Source organism: Stegostoma tigrinum, chromosome 3 (assembly GCF_030684315.1).
Source record: "Stegostoma tigrinum isolate sSteTig4 chromosome 3, sSteTig4.hap1, whole genome shotgun sequence".
In the NCBI taxonomy this organism is placed as follows: Eukaryota; Metazoa; Chordata; class Chondrichthyes; order Orectolobiformes; family Stegostomatidae; genus Stegostoma; species Stegostoma tigrinum.
The window spans coordinates 48,678,118-48,701,479 of record NC_081356.1 but is presented as its reverse complement, the minus strand read 5'-3'; the positions used below and the strand labels follow the sequence as shown (position 1 = coordinate 48,701,479).

Genomic DNA, 23,362 nt, shown 5'->3' with positions numbered 1-23,362 from the left:
CAGAGGCCCTGCGATCCCTTCTCTCGTTTCCCATTTTTCCTTGGATAAATCCCATCAGGCCCGGAGACTTATCTATCTTCAAGTTCTTCAAAATTCCTAGTACATCTTCTTTACTAACATTCATCTCCTCTAGCCTGCCAGCCTGTTTCACACTTCTCCTGGACAACTAGGGTCCTCTCACTTGTGAATACGGAAGAAAAGTATTCATTAAGGACTTCTCCTATCACTTTAGGCTCTGTACACTTTACAATTCTTCATTGGCCCTACCCTTTCTCTGGTCATTCTCTTTTTCCTCACATATGTGAAAAAAGCCTTGGGGTTGGAGACACTCCTGGTCCTTCAATTATGGGGGGACCTCTTTGCTTTTTGATTTTTATGAGTCCATTTTTTGTTAATTGTAACGTAGGAGGCAGCAACCAGTCTGTACACAGTGAGCTCCCTGTCTCGAGGTAATCTATTTAGTGATGAAGTTTCAAAGACTACTATTAGTAGGATAGGAGAGAAATGTTCCCCAGCTCAGCTTCAAGCCAAATCACATCCTCCTGGATCTTTTCAAAATATAACAATTCTGACAGCGCAACACTCGCTGGCAATATAGCGCAGTCTAGGTTACCTGTTCAAGGTGTGATCTCATAATTTCATTAAAAGGTATGGGTATGTAGTCCACAAGAACTATGAATCGGAAGGGTTTAGAGGGATATGGACCGAATGCTGGCAAATGGGAAATTTAGGAATACTGGTGGGCGAGGATGAGTTAGATTGAAGGGGCTGTTCCTTTGCTGTACCTTGACTGTATGACTGTACGACCCGCAGGCACCTTTCTCAACAGAGAGAAGCAGGGTTGCGCCCTCCATGAATTATCCACAACTGGAACAGGGATTGATACCATACTTTTAGCATTCTGTTCTGCTCTTGGGCAAGAGTGCTGTGAACTGAGCTAAACATGGCATGTGTCCTCCCCTTCCTACTGCTATCATCTTCATAATTCAAACCCTCTTTAAACAGAAGTTTCTGAGATTATTAGCATAAGATAATAACCCTTTAAAGTAATCTATTATTGCTGTAGAGGTTAAACAAACTGTTCCGTTTAAAAAAAAATCAGGGCAGCGTGGTGGCTCAGTGGTTAGCCTTGCTGCCTCGCAGTACCAGGGACCCAGCCTTGGGTAATGGTCTTTGTGGAGTTTGCACATTCGCCCCATGTCTGCTTGGGCTTCCTTGGGGTGCTCCGGTTTCCTCCCACAGTCCAAAGATGTGCAGGCTAGGTGGATTGGCCCTGCTAAATTGTCCGTAGTGTTCAGGATGTGTACATTAGGTGGGTTATAGAGGGGTAGGTCTGGGTGTTTGTAATACATAGATAGATAAAATGACTTGAAAGAGATTGTAGATGGCCTGATGAGTAAGTTTGCAGATGACACAAAGATTGGCGGAGCTTTGCAGAGTGAGCAGGATTCCCAGAGGATATAGATGTACTGCTGACCTGTGCAGAGAAATAGCAGATGGAGTTTAATCCAGACCAATGCAAGGTGATGCATTTTGGAAGATCTTACACAGAAGAGAAGTGTACACTAAATGGCAGAATTTTTAGTAGCATCAAAATATTGAGCCCATAGTTTGCTGAAAGTGGCAACTCAAATGGTGCTCAAGAAATCGTGGCATGCTTGCCTTTATTAGTCAGGGCATAGAGTATAAAAATTGGCATCTCTCATATTGCAGCAGTGTAGAACTTTACTTTGTGCGCATTCGCAATATTGTCTGTAGTTCTGGTCACCAAATTGCAAGAGGAGACGTGCAGAAACAGTTTACCAAGATGTTTGGCGGGTTTTAGCTATGAGGAGTGAGTGGACAAATTTGGATTGTTTTCACTCGAATGTCAAAGGATGAGGGAGCAGCTGATAGAAGTTTACAAAATTGTGAGCATCATGGTTGGAATGCGCAGTTGGAGTCTTTTTCCCAGGATAGAAGTGTCAATTACTAGAGGACACAGGTTTAAGGTAAAAGAGGTAAGTTTACACAAGATGTGAGAGAGGGTAGTAAATGCTTGGAATGTGTTGCCAGAGGAAGTGGCAGAGGTGGGTACAACCGAAATGTTGCAGAGACATCTAGAAAGATATATGAATAGGCAGGGAATAATGGCATATGGATCACATAGAAGCAAAAGGTTTTTCTTTTAGAAAGGCATCATGTGTTGGTGTAGTCTTGGTGGGCCAAAAGGCCTGATCCTGCACTGTACCATTCTTTGTTCTTAGTTTTTGCGTTGGTCGCATGGTAGAAGTAGATTTGTTGGATTTGGTGTCCCTGGGTGTCTTCAGCCTGGGTTCACACTCTTGTTCACTTTCCAGGCACTGGTGCTGAAGAGTCCTGGTGTGTACTTGAGATGAAGATCAGTTTCCATGCACTAAAACGATGTGGAACCAACTGGAGATAAAGCAATTTTACATCTAGTTTTATGCGTTGAGGCAGGATTAAATAGAAATCTTGTAACAAAAGAATCTTTGAAATTCTGCAGCCTGAGAGGATTATTGATGAGGTGTAGAAATGTTTAATCGCTTGGAGAACTGAAGGATCTAGGAGTGGTTGGAAAAGTGGAGATGAAGGTGAACCTTGGTGATATTGAATGGGACCATGTGGACCTCTTCATTCCCTGTATTGACAGGCTTTCCAGTACATCCTGTTAATTCTCACTTCAATGATTGCCAATATATTTTTGCTAATTGCAATATTCTCTATTCTTTTCCTAAGCATACACTGATTTTAAAAAAAAACTTTAGATACTATAATGTCTGCTGTTTGTTAGAAGGACCATAGAGTCATACTGTCCAATCAGTCCATGCTGACCATGATCTCAAAATAAATTAGTCCCACCTGTCTGTATATGGTTCATTATCACTCCAAACATTTCTTAGTCATGTACTTATCTAAATATCTTTTAAACATTGTGACTGTACACACATCTACCACTTCCTCTAGAATTTCTTTCCGCATACAACCCAGTCTCTGTGTAAAGAAATTGCCCCTCATGTCTGTCTTAAATCTTTCTCCACTCACCTTAAAATTTTGCCCCCTGTTCTTGAAATCCTTCCCCCTGGGGAAGATACCTGCCATTAGCTTATAAAATCATAAAGGGTACAGATAAACCTTCATAAGGTCACCCCTTAACCTCCTATGCTCCAGTAAGAAAAATTCCCAGTCTATCCAGCCTTTCCTTATAACTGAAATCGTCCATTCCTGACAACATTCTGGTAAATCTCTTCTGCACCCCCTCCAGCTTAATTATAGCCTTCCTATAACCAGGTGACCAGAACTGGATTTGGATGAGAGATATTTAATGCTGAATAATGAAACTATGCAGACAAATGAAATCTATTTTATTTATGGACTGTTTAGTAAATGTTATGGTATTTTTATGCCGCTTTTATGTTATTCTTCTGTTTGAGCAGGACACACAGACGTGATTGATTGATTAAATTCCAGCTACCAGCCAGTGAGCAAACTTTGTGATGGCGCTTCAAATTCACTTAGTCTACGACCCGCAGGGCTGGTGTTGTGTCAGCATCATCACCTTTGTTTGGCTTTACAACACACTCTACATTCCCAAACTTATCCTCTTTCCTCATTACGAAGAGCAACACATTCCAACTGCTGTAATAGTGCGTGAGTAGAATTGCTTTTTTTCACCACTGTTTAACTGGACATCCAGTAGTATTGCAGTTTCATCACTAACTCACAGACAAAAGTTACTATGTGATTTCCTTCTACTTTACTAAGTCTTGCAGACGAGAGGTCATACATTCACAACCATCTTTATATGAAAGGTGGGTGTAATATACAGGTATTTTGGTGTCACAATAGTGATATCGCTGAACTAATAATCTGAAGATCTGGACGAATATTCTGGAGAATTGAATTCAAATGCCAGCTGATGGAATTTAAATTTAAGTAATTTAAGATTGAAAGCTTGTTTCAGTAATTGTGCCCATAAAAGCACACCTGGTTCACTAACATCCTTTGGTAAAGAAACATGCCTTCTGACATGTGATTCCAGACCCACAGCAATGTGTTTGACTTTTATAGATCCGTAGGCCAACTTTTTGGGGCGGCTCAGTGGCTAACACTACTGCCTCATAGCACCAGAGATGCAGGTTCGATCCCACCCTCGGGTGCCTGTCTGTGTGGAGTTTTCACATTCTCGCTGTGTCTGTATGGGTTTCCTTCAGGTGCTCCATTTCCCTCCCACAGTCCAAAGATGTGCAAGATAGGTGGATTGACCACACTAAATTGCCCATAGTGTCCAGGGATGTGTAGATTAGGTAGGTTACCGGGGAATGGGTCTGGGTGGAATGCTCTGAGGTTTGGTGTGGGCCTGTTGGGCCAAAGGCCCTGTTTCCACGCTGTGGGGGTCCTGTGATCAATGAACATAGTCATTAACAGGTCAATGCGGTAGGTTGTGTGTGGGTGTCATGACATCTGATTGCTGACTCCTTTTTCAAGGTGATGTCTGTGTTTGGCTGTCCATGATGAGAGAGTATGTGAAGTCCACCAGCATGAAATAGGCTTTCCATGATAGGTGTTCACTGCAGGGACTGAGATGTATCATCACTGCAAGAAGTGATATTTTAGTTTATTTTTAAAAGTTTATTCTGTACATTTTTGTTCCCTTTTTAGTTATTTGTGACGTGCACCACTGGGCACCGTCTAAAACATGATTCTTCAGAATAGAAAAGTTGAAAAGGGATGAAGCCAGATGGACTACCCAACACTGACCAAAGCACCAACAACAGTAACAACAATCCCAGACTTGTTAACTTAGTAAAATCCTCTTTATCAACAACTGTTAGGATATCAAAATTGGGAGAACTGTCAAATGACAGCCTGACATAGTCACACTCATGAAATCATACCTTCCAGGTAATGTTCCAGGCACCACCGTGGCTGTTCCTGGATAAGTCCTATCCTACTGGCAGGACAGACCCAGCAAAGATTGTGGCAATTTGCAGTCAGGATGGAGTTGTCATGCAAGTCCCCAACCTTTCAGGACACCATGAAGTTTCACAGCATCAGGTCTAACACAGGCAAGGAAAACCCCCTGCTGATTCCCTATACCATCCTCCCTTGGCTGGTGAGTCAATACTGTTCTTGTTGGACACCACTTGGAGGAAGTGCTGAGGGTGGCAAAGACGCACAACATCCTATGGGTCGGAGGCTTCAATGTCCAGTACCAAGAGTTGCTATCCAGAACTTAGATATGGTCTTTTGATTGTGGGATTCTGTACCTCTGTCTATCACTTGTTGGCTATGCTCTTTGGCACAAACAGTAGCTTCACTTCATTTTTAGATTTGCTTGGTGGTGCTCCTGGCTTGCCCTCCTTCACTCTCCAAAGGACGTTTTAAAAGCTTTTCAAGAGGATAAAAGCTCTTAGTCTTTTGTTTTTCCTAATTATTTTGCAAGAAATATGACACATGAACTGTATTAAAATGAATACTTTGGAGCAACCATTTAGTTTGTTTTAATTGTTTCATTTTTGATCTCTGCAAACTCAGACCAACTGCACAGTTCTCCTGTCCTGCTCCGCCCTCATCATGCCCAAGCTATGGGGCAGCATTTATGGTCTCAACATTTTACCTGTCACTGTTGATGACCCCAGGCTATATTGTTGCTCTAGTCAGTTGTCAAACTCGTGCACTCTTTTAAATAAAGACACAGAAAGAAGTAGTAATGTATAAAATGTATGCATGGATTAGGAACAGGCCATCCTACCTCAATGCCCGTTCCAATCATTTGGTAAAATAAGATCTAATCTGATTATAATCTCAAATCCTTGTTCCCAAATAACGCAAAGACTTTTTTCAATGAAAAGATTAAAGGTCTACCTTTACTTTAAAAATATTCAAGGATTTTGTTTCTACCACCTTTTCAGGAAGAGAGTTCCAAAGGTTCAGTGCCCCTTGAGAGAAAGAAAATCTCTGTTCCAAAGGTGGGATTAAATCGTGACCTTAACTTTTAGATTCTCCCACAAGGGAAACATCTTTTGATGACAAGGCATTCGAGACTATGGGCCATGTGCTGGAAAGTGGGATTAGGCTGGTTAGTTGATTGTTTGTTTTTTTTTACCAGCCCAGACTTTTTTGCTTTATTCATTAATGGGATGAGGGCATGGCTGCCTAGGCAGCATTTATTTCCCAAACATGATTGCTCAGAGGGCAGTTCAGAGTGTGCTACATTGCTCTGGGTCTGGAGTCACATATAGGCCAGACCAGCTAAGGATTGTAGTTTCCTTCATTAAAGGATATTAGTGAACTAGATCGGTCTTTCTGACAATTGGCAATGGATTCTTGGTCATCATTAGTTTCTTAATTCCAGATATTTTATGGATTCAAATTCCACCATCTGCCATGGTGGGATTTCAATCTGGGTCTGTTGGGCCTTTGGTTTAACAGTCCAATGATGATACTACTAGGCCATTGTTCCCCCATTTGATGGACTGAAGGGCCTTTGCTTTAGACCTCTATGATGCCTTGTTAAGAATCCTCAGAATCTTGTACATTTTGATGAAGATACCCTTTACTCTTGTAAGCTTGTGTAGATACAAGTGTAGCATATCCAAATATTCACTATGAGACAAACCTAATACCAGCACCTTCCAAGTCCAGATAATTGTCACGTAAATGTTTTCTGAACTGACTCCAAAGTATTTACATCCTCCTGAAATAAAATGATAATCAACTGTTTCTATATCAGTGTTTTCATGGCCCTGTTCTAAGATCATCACCTTAGAAACCATTTATGGTTGTCAATAAATGAGTATAATGATTGTAACAAGGACAGCCAGGTAGATCTCATAAAATATGGGTTCCCTGTTTGAGGCTGTTAATCTGATCCATTTGGCGAGCCTTGGCTGACAGATAAGAACAGGAGTGTCAAGCATCCTGTTCACTCTGAGAACTGGTTCTGAGGAAGCTAGATCAGTGTTAAGCATTCTCCACTTACAAGTAAAGGGTGAATTGGTAGTTGGATAACAGCTAGTGTGGAGTTATTTCATTTGTGATGGGAGAAAAGCACACTCCTGAAGAAATTTGCTTGCAACAGATGTCTTTGAGTTGGAGAAAGCATTTCTGGAATCATGTCATTATTTGCCTTGCCATCGAAGACTGAGCACAGAATATGAAAAAAATATGTTATTTGGTCTGGGCAAATGACAGTGGGACAGATGAAAAGCAACGACTAATTTCCCTGACAGTTTGTGGAACCGCAGCTTTTTTTGGTAATTAGGAATCTAACTTTCCCTTAGGCACCAGATATTGAATCCTTTTGAGAGTTGATGGATTTGGCTAAGGAGTATTATGACTCCAAGCTTCATGTAATTCTGAAGCACTATCAGTTTTACCTAGCAATTTGAGAAGCAGGGGAATCCTTATTGGGATTTTTGACTGGGTTAAGATGACAGCCGAGGCATGTGACTTTGGTTTAACCCTTAATAAGATGCTGAGAGACCATTTAGTATGTGGGAGTAATGTTGTAATGTGAACTAGCTAAAGCCCTTCAAACAGACACAATAACTGGCTTTACCTTGGGAATATGCCGCAAGTGGAGCATAGGAGTTGCAGGGTTTTCTGATGGAAGTGGGCTCCCTCTTGTCCGACTGAGCTTGGAGAACACAACTTGAATGAAGATTATTGCATGGCCTCAGTCAGGATACATCCTGAACAGAGGGGGTCTAGATCAGCCCACAGCAAAACCCCAAAGCGAAGATGAGCGTTGGCCAAAAGTTTAAAATTTTCTTTAGGATCTGAGCGAGCAAGCTACTGTAATAGTTGCTGGTATGCAGACTCTATACAATAAAAGCGTGCCACTAGACCTAAATTGAGAAAGATACTTCATATGCCGGTATCCATGAGAATGCACGCCATGGAAAGTCCACCTACATCTAGTTTTGAATAGTTAAATTGCTTAGCAACATCCAAATCAGAACCAATCAAAATTAACAGCTCGTTAAATAGTCACCTGGATATAATGGATACTGATGTGGCAATTTCAATGATCACAGAGCCTGCCTTTATCAAAATTTATTCTGGACCCCAACCCTTAGGTGTACAGAAGACCTTGCCTAGACTTCTACCAGGGAACCTTTACAGATTAAGGGTACAACTTAGTTTCCAGTCTCTATGAGAAGCAGCTGGTTTAGTTAGCACTGATTGTAGTAAAAGGCTTGGGCCCGAGCTTGATGAAGCCAAATTGGTTGAGAAAGTTTCGTCTAGATTGGCTCAACATTTTTTGAGTCGAAAATGGATGCTTGAGTAAAGTCATAGTTGAATATCCAAACATGTTTCAGGAAGGTCTATGGACTACCAAAGCAGCCAAGGTCACCTTGCATGTTGACCAGGAAGCAATTCCATGATTTTGCAAGGCCTGTCTAGGGCCACATGCCTTCCGGACGAAAGTAGAGACAGTAATCAGAAGGCTGGAAAGTGAAGGAATCATTGATCCAGCACAGTTTGCGGAATGGGCAACATTGATCATGAACCTCGATGAGCCAGTTCGCCTTTGTGGGGATTTTAAACAAATGGTAAACTGCTTTTTGCAGCTGGAAAATTGTCCAATCCCTCACATGGAGGATTTAAACTCAAAGCTGGCAGCTTTTAGCCCTCCTGACTATTTGCTTAAGTTTCTTTTGACGTTCCTTGTATTCCATCCTTGCTTGATGTGTTCCCAGCTTTGACAAATGCTTCTTTTTTCTTTTTCTCTCGGCGCTCACTATCTCTCATTTTCCAAGGTCCTCCAAACTTGCCATACTTATCTTTCATCCTTGCAGGAATGTACCAATCCTGAGTTCCTAACAATTTACACGTGAATGCCTCCTGTATACCAGATGTTGATTTGTCCTCAAACATCTGTCTCCAATCTACGTTCTTCAGGTTCCACCTAATATTGTTGTAATTAGCCTTCTCCTCCACATCCCCCCCGCCTCACCATTTAGCACTTTCATCTGACACCGACACTTCTCTTTATCCACCAGTACCTTAAAGCTTACTGAATTGAGATTGCTGTTCCTGAGCTGCTCCCCTACTGAGACATCGATCACCTGGCCAGGCTCATTGCCTGATACAAGTTCTAGTACAGCCCCATTCCCAGTTGGACTATCTACATACTGATTCAAGAAGCCCTTCTGATGCTCCTTAAAAACCTTGCCCCTTCCATGCCCCACACACTGAGTGAGTCCAAGTCAGTAAATGAGAAGTTAAAATCACCCATGTCAACAACCCTGTTACTTTGACATCTTCCCAAAATCTGCCGACATAACTGTTCTTCTATTTCCCGCTGGCTGTTGGGAGGCCTATAGTAAACCCTCAGTCCTGGGTGGAGGGATGTGAAACGGCATCGGGAACACCAATTCCAGACACCCCCCCCGCCAAGTGAGATTGACAGCTTACTTCAGGAGATGAAGTTTGGTGCAGGAATCACAGGAACGGCCCTGCAGGGGTAAGAGGCATCTGGATGTGAGTTTGCTCGCTGAGCTGGAAGATTAGTTTTCAGACATTTCATCACCATTCAAGGTAACATCATCAGTGAGCCTCCGATGAAGCGCTGGTGTTATGTCCCGCTTCCTATTTATCTGGTTATGTTTCCTTGGGTTGGTGATGTCATTTCCTGTTTTTTTTCTCAGGGGATGGTAGATTGAGAACCCTGAGAAAAAGAACAGGAAATGACATCACCAACGCAGGAAATGACATCACCAACTCAAGGAAACCTAACCAGATAAATAGAAAGCGGGACATAACACCAGTGCTTCGTTGGAGGCTTACTGGTGATGTTACCTAGAATGGTGATGAAACATCTGAAACCCCTCGTCCAGAATAGACAAAAGGGCCCTATCTGGTACCTGGTCCCAGCTGGCACCTTCCCCAACTGGTCAGGGGGCCAACTGGGACTGTGCGGGGTGACAACTGCCGGGGTGTTTTCTTTGCTTTGTTTTTTTTCCTTCTTTGTTTTTTTCCTTTAGTTGGTGTATGTACCCCCTGGGTAACCTGGAGCGGCTTGCATGACTGGGTAGGTGTGTAAATATGTTTTATTTTTTGTACATCTTATGAATAAAGTATATTTTTTCAAATAAAAAAAAGTGATGAAACATCTGGGAACATAACTTCAAGCTCAGTGAACCAGCTTACATCTGGAACAAAATAAAGACCCACTTTCTTGTGGACCGAGAGGAGGAGAGCGCTGTGTTGGAGGTGAAAGGAAGATGTTGGGTTGGCTGTGCACCCTTGCAACCAGTGGATCTTAATGCTGGCTTTGGCCTAACGCTGGTTCAGGGGAGCAGCCAACCTGCAACGATGGCTGCGGCAAGTGCTCGTGCCCCAGGTCAGGGGGTCCGGAACACCATCCGTGTTTCCGTGAAGAAGGTGGATGAAGGTGCACCTGTGGACCGCACCTTCTTCGTGAAGAGGGTCCTGTTGGACTGTTGTGGGTTTGCTGCTGTGGACATTTACTGCCTGCTGGATTTCCCCGGAGGAGGTTTTTACGATGTGACCTTCAGGAGTGCCAAGCTTTGTGAGTGCTTCCTGGAGGTTTTCGAGGACAAAGGAGGTGAGGGCCCCCTCTCTGTATTGACCGCTGTCCCGCTGTTCGTGATGCCAGCGCAGAGGAGCCGTATGGTGACTGTACAAGTACAACCTGCATGTGCCAGCAGTTGATGTCCTGACCTTCCTTGGAAGGTACGTGAAGGTGGAAGGGGACCTAACCAACATCATGGACCCCTTTGGCATCTGGACCAGTAAGAGGCAGGTCAAGGTGACGCTGAGGATGGACGTGGGCAGGAACGTCGTACACCCACCGTCCAGCTTCGCGATCGGCGGGAGCAAGGGCTACCTGACCTATGCAGGGCAACGTAAAGTCTGCCATGCCTATGGTAGGTCAGGTCACGTGGCGGCCGACTGCAAAGCCACCATCTGCAGCAACTGCAGGGAGGAGGGACACCTTGCAAAGGATTGCCCACAAGAGGAAAGCTGCAACCTTTGCGGTAAGTGGGCCACCTCTATAGGGCATGCCCGCAGCGGGGGACCACCTACGCCCAGGTCGCCGGCAGGGGCAATGCGGGGCCAGCCCCCCTGGAGGAGAAGAAGGCACCAGGGCCCTGCAAGGACCCCACTAATGTGCAGGAGGGCCAGGTCGTGCAGGAGGTACCCGCCCCGCAGGATGGGCCCGAGGCCAGCAAAGCGCCCCTGCAGGCTCCGCTCCCCCCCGACAACCCGAAGTCGATGCAGGCGGCGACAGGCAACCCAGGGGAGTGGACGACGGTCTGGAAAGCGAGGAGGAAGGTGCGTTGGCAGGCCCAGGAACCGCAACCATCAGGCGGGAAGAGGCAGCTACAGGGGGGCTATAAGAGCTCCTCTGACGACGGGGATTCGGAGAGGGCCTGCCCGAAGCAGAAGTTAAAGATCTCGAGGGAGAAGGAAAGCAGCACCGTGCTTCCAGGTGATGGGAGGCGTCCTGAGGCTCCCTCCGACACACAGTCATGTGCCACTGGGGCACTGGAGGGCCCCCCAGAACTTCCAGGCGGGAAGGAGGAAACAGCGCGTCCCCAGCCTGACCCAGAGCCGGACTCTCCTGCCTCCGTACCCCCGACGGGGGGATGCCACCCGGAAGGCAGCACGGACGGTTTCCTGAACCCGGAGAGCGCCCAGCAGTTAGCCCGAGCAATGGGCATGAAGGGACAGATAGAGGGGCTGGACCTTGGACTTGGGGAGGGTACTGTGGTCACTGCCCACAATGGCGGTACGAGTTGTGAGCATTAATGTGCGCAGCGTCAAGTCCACCGCAAGATGTGTGTCCACGTTGGCCTACCTGACCACCGTCAAGGCGGACCTCCTGTTTCTGCAGGAGTGCAGGATACCGCACCTCGGCGGGTACGGGAAATGGTCGGGCGCCTGGACCTGTGGGCCTTTGATCTGGTCAGGGGGTAATGACTGTTGCTCCTCGGGCCTGGCTATTCTGCTGCGGGGGCACAGCTTCACCATCTCTCAAGTTCAGGAGGTGGTGGGGGGGCGCCTCCTAGTGGCTGATGTCACCTACAGGAACGCTCCCCTGAGGCTGATCAACGTGTACGCCCCAGCGGTACGGAGTGAGCGGTTGGCCATCTTGCAGTGGCTTCCCCCTCTGCTGGCGACGTCCAGGCCAGTCATCCTAGGCGGAGACTTCAACTGCATCATCGATGCAGATGGAAGATCTGGCGTGGGGACAGCGGGTGGGGGGAGTCAACTGGACATCACGTCCAGATTCCTGATGGGCACGGTGAAGGACGCCAAGCTGTTCGATGTCTTCAGAGCCCCTGCAGATAGAGTGCAGCAGAGGTACACCTGGTTGCGGCCAGACGGGTCTATTCGCTCAAGGATAGACTTCCTGTTTGTGTCACGGGCGTTCTTGGTCAGGTCCACCGGCGTCGAGCTGGTGTTCTTCTCTGACCACTGCCTCCTGCTGGCTGACTGTCACTTACAGGACGACCAGCCGGCTGGCAAGGGGACATGGAAGCTCAACACGACTCTGTTGATCCCAGAGAACGTCGAGGAGCTTAAGAGGGAGTACGCCGGTTGGAGAACCATGAAACCCCTCTTTGAGTCTCCAGGCGACTGGTGGGAGTTGGTGAAGGAGAACATGAAGAGGTTCTTTGTCCTCAAGGGTGTTCGGAAGGCGAGAGAGAGGCAGGGAAAGCTGTCGCAACTCCAGAAAAGGGTGCAGAACCTGCTCCTTCTGCAGTTGATGGGGGTCGATGTCATGGAGGACCTCCATGAGGTGAGGGGCCAGCAAGCCTTGCTCTTCGCCGTGGAGGCCTCCTGGATAATCTTCCGGTCCAGGGTCCGCTCCGTGGAGCAGGACGAGACGTGCTCACGTTTCTTCTTTCAGAAGGTGCACAAAGAGAGCTCTGTGCTTAGCCGGCTGAAGGAGGACAACGGCTCGGTGACGCCGTCTCGGCCTGACATTTTGAGGATCAGCAGATCCTTCTCTGCTGGATTGTACGACGCGAAGCCCACGGACAGCACGGCCTCCGAGTCATTCCTGTCATCTATCACGGAGGTCTTAGACGACGGCATGAGGGAGTGGCTGGACCAGCCGATATCCCTGGACGAGCTGACCAGAGCCCTCAGGTCCTTGGAGAGGAATAGGACTCCCGGGAGCGACACTCACCGGTCGAGCTATATTCCGCTCTGTGGGACCTGGTCGGCCAGGACCTGCTGGAGGTGTACGATAGTGCGCTTCGGGCATGGGAAATGTGTGAGTCCATGAGGAATGGCATCATCACCCTCATTTACAAGAGGAAGGGGGAGAGGGAAGAAATTAAGAATTGGCGTCCCATTTCACTATTGAACGTGGACTACAAAATCCTGGCCAAGGTCATAGCCAACCGGGGCAGGTCTGTCCTGGAGTCAGTGATTCACCCTGACCAAATCTGTGCTGTGCCAGGCAGGAAGATCGCTGAGAGCCTCGCGCTCATCAGGGATACAATCGCCTATGTACAGGACAGGCGGGTGGACACCTGCCTCATCAGCCTGGACCAGGAGAAGGCCTTCGACAGGGTCTCTCATGCTTACATGAGGGACGTCCTCTCCGAATTGGGGTTCGGGGAGGTCATCCGCAATTGGATCCGGCTGCTCTACACCAACATCGTTAGTGCAGTCTTGATCAACGGGTGGGAATTGGACAATTTTCCCGTCAGATCTGGAGTCAGGCAGGGCTGCCCGCTCTCTCCTGCCTTGTTTGTGTGCTGTGTGGAGCCCTTCGCCGCATCCATCAGGAAGGATGTGAGCCTGAAGGGCGTGACTATCCCAGGCAATGGAGGCCTTCAGATCAAGACCTCCCTGTACATGGACGATGTCGCCGTTTTCTGCACCGATCGTCGGTTGGTGAGTAGACTGTTGGACATCTGCGGACAGTTTGAACTGGCCTCGGGTGCCAAAGTCAATAGGGGTAAGAGCGAGATCATGTTCTTTGGGAACTGGGACGACTGCTCCTTCATCCCCTTCACCGTCAGGACAGACTATCTGAAAGTGCTGGGTGTTTGGTTTGGTGGAGCTGGGGCGTGCACTAAGACTTGGGAGGAGCGTATCACCAAATTGAAGCAGAAGCTGGGCAGGTGGACGCTCCGGTCCCCCTCCATTGCGGGCAAGAACCTGGTTGACAGGTGCGAGGAGCTTTCGGTACTGTTGTATGTGGCGCCGGCCTGGCCGATTCCCTGGAGCTGCGCCGCTGCGGTCACCCAGGCCATCTTCCACTTCATTTGGGGGTCGAGGATGGTCTGGGTCCGCAGGGACACCATGTACAAAGACCTGGAAAATGGGGGAAAGGGCGTACTGAACGCCACCCTCGCCCTGACGGCTACCTTTGTCTGCGGCTGCATCAAGCTGTGCAGATCCTCAGTACGCAAATACCAAGTGTCTCTACTTACTGAGGTTCTACGTGTCCCTGGTGTTGCGAAGGATGGGCCTGGCCTCGTTGCCGCGGAACGCTCCAAGTAGTTGGACCATTCCGTACCACCTGTCCTTCTTGGAGAAATTTTTGAAAGGAAGCACCCTTGACCACAAGGCTGTCAGGCAGTGGTCAGCACGTAGTATCCTCGAGACCCTTCGGGAAAAGGAGAGGGTGGGTCCAGTCGTGTGGTTCCCCACGCAGACTGCCAAAGTCGTTTGGCAGAATGCCTCATCGCCAGAACTTTCAAACAAGCACAAGGACATTGCTTGGCTGGCGGTGAGAGGGGCTCTGCCAGTGAGATCCTTTATGCATGCCCGGAATCTCTGCGCCACTGCATGCTGCCCTCGAGGTGGCTGCCGGGGTAGGGGGGGGGGGGGGGGGTGAGAGCGAGACTGTCGATCACCACCTTCTGGAGTGTGCCTATGCGCAGGAGATCTGGAGGGGGATGCAGTGGTATATGTTGAGGTTCGTCCCGAGCAGCTCCGTGATGAGGGACTCCGTGCTCTACGGGCTGTTTCCCGGGACGCACACCGAGACCAACATCAACTGCGCCTGTAGGACCACCAATGCCGTGAAAGACGCTGTTTGGTCTGCCTGCAACTTGCTGGTCTGCCAGCTGAAAGAACTGACCATGACTGAGTGTTGCAGACTGGCACACTCCAAGGTCCAGGACTACGTGCTGTGGGACGCGCTAAAGCTTGGGGCAGCTGCCGCCAAGGCGCAGTGGGGAAAGACCACGGTATGAAACCCCTCGTCCAGAATAGAAAAAAGGGCCCTATCTGGTAACTGGGCCCAGCTGGCGCCTTCCCCAACTGGTCAGGGGGCCAACTGGGACTGTGTGGGGTGACGACTGCTGGGGTATTTTCTTTGCTTTGTGTTTTTTTTCTTCTTTGTTTGTTTTTTTCCTTTAGTTGGTGTACGTACCCTCTGGGTAACCTGGAGTGGCTTGCATGACTGGGTAGGTGTATAAATGTTTTATTTTTTTGTACATCTTATGAATAAAGTATATTTTTTCAAATAAAAAAAAGTGACGAAACGTCTGAAAACTAACCTTCCAGCTCAGTGAGCAAACTGACATCCAGAACCTCAACCTGAGCTCCAAATCTTCTCAAAACTCGTAAGAGGCATGGTCAATGCGAAGTTTGGGCACGTGTAATAGAACATAGAACATAGAACAGTACAGCACAGAACAGGCCCTTCAGCCCACAATGTTGTGCCGACCATTGATCCTCATGTATGCACCCTCAAATTTCTGTGACCGTATACATGTCCAGCAGTCTCTTAAATGACCCCAATGACCTTGCTTCCACAACTGCTGCTGGCAACGCATTCCATGCTCTCACAACTCTCTGCGTAAAGAACCTGCCTCTGACATCCCCTCTATACTTTCCACCGACCAGCTTAAAACTATGACCCCTCGTGCTAGCCATTTCTGCCCTGGGAAATAGTCTCTGGCTATCAACTCTATCTATGCCTCTCATTATCTTGTATACCTCAATTAGGTCACCTCTCCTCCTCCTTTTCTCCAATGAAAGGAGACCGAGCTCAGTCAACCTCTCTTCATAAGATAAGCCCCCCAGTCCAGGCAGCATCCTGGTAAATCTCCTCTGAACCCTCTCCAAAGCATCCACATCTTTCCTATAATACGGCGACCAGAACTGGACGCAGTATTCCAAGTGCGATCTAACCAAAGTTTTATAGAGCAGCAACAAGATCTCATGACTCTTAAACTCAATCCCCCTGTTAATGAAAGCCAAAACACCATATGCTTTCTTAACAACCCTGTCCACTTGGGTGGCCATTTTAAGGGATCTATGTATCTGCACACCAAGATCCCTCTGTTCCTCCACGCTGCCAAGAATCCTATCCTTAATCCTGTACTCAGCTTTCAAATTCGACCTTCCAAAATGCATCACCTCGCATTTATCCAGGTTGAACTCCATCTGCCACCTCTCAGCCCATCTCTGCATCCTGTCAATGTCCCGCTGCAGCCTACAACAACCCTCTACACTGTCAACGACACCTCCGACCTTTGTGTCGTCTGCAAACTTGCTGACCCATCCTTCAATTCCCTCGTCCAAGTCATTAATAAAAATTACAAACAGTAGAGGCCCAAGGACAGAGCCCTGTGGAACTCCACTCACCACTGACTTCCAGGCAGAATATTTTCCTTCTACTACCACTCGCTGTCTTCTGTTGGCCAGCCAATTCTGTATCCAAGCAGCTAAGTTCCCCTGTATCCCATTCCTCCTGACCTTCTGAATGAGCCTACCATGGGGAACTTTATCAAATGCCTTACTGAAGTCAGGATCATAGAACAGTACAGCACAGAACAGGCCCTTCAGCCCACAATGTTGTGCCGACCATGATCCTGAATGTGCAGACGGGACGGTATGGAAGCTGAAACTCTCAAATTATGTGGGTACAACACCTGCCCAGCTCCTTGGCAGCCTTTCGGTCTATTCTGGAACCCGTGTGCTCTCGCTGTTGGTCAAGTATTAAAGATAACTCTGAGTCTGAGATGGACACATCTGATGTTGCTACCTCAATGCCTTTGCCACCTGAAAAATGGAATGAATTTCTTCAGAGATGCTCCAGGCGCAAGAGGCAAGCTACTGTGCATTATACACCACTCTCAATAGATGCAGAGTTGGAGAAACTTGACCTGGTGCGAAAACACCCCAGGAGGAGCTACAAAAAGAAGAACAAGCCTCTGTCCTCAAACTCGGAGGGGGAGAAATGTCGTGATTGTAACGAGGTCAGCCAAGTGGGCCTGCTAGGGTATGAGGTAAAAAATGATAGAATGACATAGAATACCATAGATTTTGGTTAGGCCGCATTTAGAGTGTTGTGTTCAATTTTGGCCGCTACATTACACAAAGGATGTGGAAGCTTTGAAGAGGGTGCCGAAGAGGCTTACCTGGATAATGCCTGGATTGGAGCATACGAGATATAAAGAGAGGCTAGAAAAACTCAGATTACTTTCTCTGGAACAGCAGAAGCTGAGACAAGGCTTGATGGAAGTCTATAAAATTTGAGATGCATAGATAGGATTGATGGTCGGAATGTTTTCTCCAGAGTTGAAATGCCTAGAACTAGGGGGCATGCATTTAGGTGAGAGGGGTAAGTTGAAATGAGATGTGAGGGGCATGTTTTTTTTTACAGAGTGCTAGGAGTCTGGAATGTGCTGCCAGTCATGGAGGCAGATATGATAGGGCCATTTAAGAGACTTTCAGATAAGCAGGTGAATATTCAAGGAATGGAGGAATATGGACCAAGGACAGAGAGAAGGGAATTAGGTAATTTGATGTCATGTTCAGCTCAACATCACAGGCCCAATGGCCCATTCCTGTGCTGCAGTGTTCTGTGTTCTGATATTGGGAGAATTAATCCAGTCATGGCAGCAGTAATGTGAGGAAGAGGTGGATGTGGCTCCCCTGCAGCCCGAGGTCTCCCGATGAGCAACGACCAGGCTTAATCCTCTGCTCCAATTTTGTAGGCTAGTTGCAAGTTGGCCCTAGTGCAGCCGCCTGCAGTGCCAGTGGTGGCAGCATTGGCAAGGTTGGCCTGGTGTGAACTCATAGTGGTGCGGGTGGAAGTGGGATAGTGTCAGAGAGTAGCGACTCTTTCTTACAGTGGCAGCGTGGTGTAGCACGTTAGAAGCAGGGACTTATGGCATTGGGAAGGAGGACCGTGAGCCAAGCCGAGGGCTGAGTTAGAAGGTGGAGCTGTTCAAATGACTTTATTGAGATAAGACTATAAAATTTTATTGTTTTATTTTTCTGGCTTTATATTCTGTGTTTTGGTTTATTTTCTGTGTTTTAAGATAGTGTCGGAAAGTGGTGACATTAAAACACTTTTCCTACATTCATACTAAATACATGTGACAATAAACCAATTCAAATCAAAGTTCTCTGATTGGATCAGAATAACAGCCCCAAACAGGGAACCCTGGAAAACAGATAAGAGCAGGAGTGTCATGAGAGCATGTGCACCATGGCAGGTGGACTCTAGTGGAGGCAGAGAATGCAGCAATCAATGATGATTGACTGTTAATTGCCAAGCTTTCTCCTTTTGCTTGTCACTGGTTCCCCGGCCCACGTGGGTGTTTTCCTGGTGACGGGAGTATTAAATAAATTTTTTGCACATAATATTTTCACTGAGTCCCTGCAGCAGTTGTGTGGGGATAACGAAGATAGATGTAAACAGGGGATTCAGAATACCTTCAGCTCAGAGACTATCAAGAACTATATATATGAAAAAATAAATTAAAAAAAAGAACAAGAGTGTCAGACATCCTGTTCACTCTGAGACCTGGCTGTGAGAGAGGTGGATCAGTGTCAAGGACTCTCCATGTGTACATGAAGGGTGACTTGGCCTCTGGAAATACTTTAGTGAGATGTTAATGTAATGAGTGATTTACAAGCCATTAATGTCTAACATATAAAAATTCAAAAAATAATCAAAACAATTTTAAAACCAGTAATCTTCTTTTTTAGTTTATTACATGGTGTCATTGTGCTGCATCACCTCATTAGTGAGAGCATCCTTTGCTGATCCAGGGCAGTTACCACAAGATCCGGAGATACCGTATTCAGGTAGGGTATGGAATTCCATTTCTGCTTTATCCTATCCAGTCAACTAGTGCACATTTTGCACAATGTATTGCAATGTGTGTGGAAACATTGCTTTGAACTCGCTGTAATGTATTCTTGTGTAGCTTATACTACTTGCATCTTCCTTCACTGTCCCCCAACTCCTGATCTCAGAAAGGTGGCTTGAAGTAATTGTCATTATCTTGTAGTTTTACTCCTTCGTTATTTGAGTAGTAGTGTGAAGCAGTCTGACGTGGGTGTTTTATGAAAATAGTGCACTATGATGTGATTATGTGCTGGATGTTGTACAGTTACGGGTCACGTGCACTGAGACGGAAGTAACTTTTTTGTGTTTTAGCTGTAAATTGAAATAGTATGTACACTTTGAACAAAAATTGTGAATGATTTTTGAAAAGACAATGTCAGATCTGATGTGTGATCTGATAATAAAAAGAGCACATGAGTGTTGTACTCTGTCCCTTTCTTTATTAATCTTTCATCTTGTTCCCATTCTGAGAACAATCCACCTTCTTTATGGAGAAGTTAACCCACCCAATTGATTTGGCTGAGATTTATTCCAGATATATTCTACTCGAGGTGTTGAGGAACTGAAGAAAGTCTGATCTGCTTTTAAAGAGAGGTTGATTAGCGTGCAGGAATTAGATTAGATAAGATTAGATTCCTTACAGTGTGGAAACAGGCCCTTCGGCCCAAAAACTCCACACTGCCCCTTGAAGCATCCCACCCAGACCCATCCCCCTATAACCCACACACCCCTGAATGCTACGGGCAATTTAGCATGGCCAGTCCACCTAACCTGCACACCTTTGAACTGTGGGAGGAAACCGGAGTGCCCGGAGGAAACCCACGCAGATACCGGGAGAGTGTGCAAACTCCGCACAGACAGTCACGTGAGGCGGGAATTGAACCCGGATCCCTGGCGCTGTGAGGCTGCAGGGCTAACCACTGAGTCACCGTGCCGCCCATGAGAGACATGTTCCTGTGAAAATGAGGAATAGAAAAGGCAAGATTAGGGAACTATGGATGACAGGTGAAATTGTGAGATGAGCCAAGAGGAAAAAGAAAGTATACTTGAGGTCTAGGCGACTGAAGACAGATGAAGCTCTGAAAGAATATGGGGAATGTAGAGCGAAACTGAAATGAGGGATTAAGAGGGCCAAGAGAGGACATGAGATATTGCTGGCAAACATAGTTAAGGAAAATCCCTAAGCCTTTTTTTCATATATAAAAAGCAAGAGGGTAACTAGGGAAAGGATTGGCCCAGTTAAGGACCAAGAAGGAAAGTTATGCGCTGAGTCAGAGAAAATGAATGACATTATTAACGAGTACTTTGCATCAGTATTCACCAAGAAGAGGGACATGACAGATGTTAATGTTAGGGATTGATGTTTGCTTACTCCAGGTCAAGTTGACATAAGGAAGGAGGAAATGCTGGGTACCCTAAAAGACATTAAGGTAGACAAATCCCCTATGCGGATGGGATCTATCCCAGGTTATGGAGGGAAGCGAGAGAGGAAAATAGCCGGGGCCTTAACAGATATCTTTGCAGCATCCTTAGACACGGGTGAGGTCCCGGAGGACTGGAGACTTGCTAATGTTGTCCCCTTGTTTAAGAAGGGAGCAAGGATAATCCAGGTAATTATTGACTGGTGAGCCTGACATCAGGGGTTGGGAAGCTACTGGAGAAGATACTGAGGGATAAGATCTGTTCTCATTTGGAAGAAAATGGGCTATCAGTGATAGCAACATGGTTTTGTGCAGGGAAGGTCATGTCTTACCAACTTATAGAACTCTTTGAAGATGTGACAAAGTTGATTGATGAGGGAAAGGCTGTAGCTGCTATTATACATGGACTTCAGTAAGGCGTTTGATAAGGTTCCCCATGGCAGGCTGATGAAGAAAGTGAAGTCACGTGGGGTCCAGGGTGTGCTAGCTAGATGGATAAAAAACTGGCTGGGCAACAGGAGACAGAGTAGTAGTAGAAGAGAGTTTCCCAAATTGGGTACCTGTGACTAATGGTGTTCCACAGGGATCTGTACTGGGACCACTGTTGTTTGTGATATATGAAAATGATCTGGAGGAAGGTATAGGTGGTCTGATCAGCAAGTTTGCTGATGACACTAAGATTGGTGGAGTAGCTGATAGTGAAGGGGACTGTCAGAGATTACAGCAGAATATAGATAGACTAGAGAGTTGGGCAGATAAATGGCAGATGGAGTTCAATCTGGGCAAATGCGAGGTGATGTATTTTGGAAGATCTAATTCAAGGGCGAACTATACAGTAAATGGAAAAGTCCTAGGGAAAATTGATGAACAGAGAGATCTGGGTGTTCAGGTCCATTGTTCCTGGAAAGTGGCAACGCAGGTCAATAGGGTGGTCAAGAAGGCATACAGCATGCTTTCCTTTATCAGACGGGGTATTGAGTACAAGAGTTGGCAGGTCATGTTGCAGTTGTATAGGACTTTGGTTCGGCCACATTTGGAGTACTGTGTACAGTTCTGGTCGCCACATTATCAAAAGGATGTGGATGCTTTGGAGAGGGTGCAGAGGAGGTTCACCAGGTGGTTGCCTGGTATGGAGGGTGCTAGCTATGAAGAGAGGTTGAATAGATTAGGATTATTTTCATTAGAAAGACGGAGATTGAGGGGGTGACCTGATTGAGGTCTACAAAATCATGAGGGGTATAGACAGGGTGGATAGCAAGAAGCTTTTTCCCCGAGTGGGGGACTCAATTACTAGGGGTCGTGATTTCAAAGTGAGAGGAGGAAAGTATAAGGGAGATATGCGTGGAAAGTTCTTTACACATAGGGTGGTGGGTGCCTGGAACGCGTTGCCAGCGGAGGTGGTAGATGTAGACACATTAGCGTCTTTTAAGATCTATCTGGACAGGTACATGGATGGGCAGGGAGCAAATGGACACAGACTGTTAGAAAGTAGATGACAGGTTAGACAGAGGATCTCGATTGGTGCAGGCTTGGAGGGCTGAAGGGTGTGTTCCTGTGCTGTAATTTTCTTTGTTCTTGTGGGTTTCGCAATTTTGAATTCTATTTCCAATAGATTTTAGAACATAGAACATAGAACAGTACAGCACAGAACAGGCCCTTCAGCCCACAATGTTGTGCCGACCATTGATCCTCATGTATGCACCCTCAAATTTCTGTGACCATATACATGTCCAGCAGTCTCTTAAATGACCCCAATGACCTTGCTTCCACAACTGCTGCTGGCAACGCATTCCATGCTCTCACAACTCTCTGCGTAAAGAACCTGCCTCTGACATCCCCTCTATACTTTCCACCAACCAGCTTAAAACTATGACCCCTCGTGCTAGCCATTTCTGCCCTGAGAAATAGTCTCTGGCTATCAACTCTATCTATGCCTCTCATTATCTTGTATACCTCAATTAGGTCCCCTCTCCTCCTCCTTTTCTCCAATGAAAAGAGACCGAGCTCAGTCAACCTCTCTTCATAAGATAAGCCCCCCAGTCCAGGCAGCATCCTGGTAAACCTCCTCTGAACCCTCTCCAAAGCATCCACATCTTTCCTATAATAGGGCGCCCAGAACTGGACGCAGTATTCCAAGTGCGGTCTAACCAAAGTTTTATAGAGCAGCAACAAGATCTCACGACTCTTAAACTCAATCCCCCTGTTTTGTTTTTTGTTCTCTGTCCTAGTTTAATAATCTGCTTTAATTGACATCATGAATGTTGAATTTTCTTTTTATTTCCCAGCTGGATCTTTCTTTTCCTTCAAAGAAATTTTGTCACAATTTTCTTAGCTTGGGGAGCGCTAAATTGTGAATCAGCCTGAATATGCTCAGAGCCTGCACTAATGTACTTTTGAAATGCTCGGAGTGATACATTTTATCAGATATGTGATCTCGGGCAATGATCCTTACAAGGTACAGTCATCAAATATGGCTGAATATGGAGTCTGAATTTGATTAGTTTTGAGGAAAAATAACACATTGACTTAAATAGTATCAGAGATAATGGGAACTGCAGATGCTGGAGATTCCAAGATTATCCTCCGACACTTCCGCCATTTACAATCCGACCCCACCACCCAAGACATTTTTCCATCCCCTCCCCTGTCTGCTTTCCGGAGAGACCACTCTCTCCGTGACTCCCTTGTTCGCTCCACACTGCCCTCCAACCCCACCACACCCGGCACCTTCCCCTGCAACCGCAGGAAATGCTACACTTGTCCCCACACCTTCTCCCTCACCCCCATCCCAGGCCCCAAGATGACATTCCACATCAAGCAGAGGTTCACCTGCACATCTGCCAAT

The 23,362-nt window shown here is 46.6% G+C and overlaps 1 protein-coding gene across 8 annotated transcripts in view; it reads left to right on the top strand.

Annotated features, from left to right (window-relative positions):
- Positions 1-23,362, top strand: part of zdhhc21 (zinc finger DHHC-type palmitoyltransferase 21) — a 252,814-nt gene that overhangs the window by 16,328 nt on the left and 213,124 nt on the right. For 6 of the 8 annotated variants that reach the window (XR_009445568.1, XM_048528123.2, XM_048528121.2 and 3 more), the window contains exons 2-3: positions 3,438-3,651; positions 18,955-19,053. Coding sequence is in view for 7 of the 8 variants with exons in the window: in XM_048528123.2 (XP_048384080.1) it covers positions 3,498-3,651; positions 18,955-19,053 (253 nt within the window). In the remaining variant the exon portion in view is untranslated. Of the gene's footprint in view, positions 1-3,437; positions 3,652-14,930; positions 15,414-18,954; positions 19,054-23,362 lie in introns of those variants that run through there. The other 2 variants (XM_059644591.1, XM_048528124.2) reach the window with 2 other exon arrangements.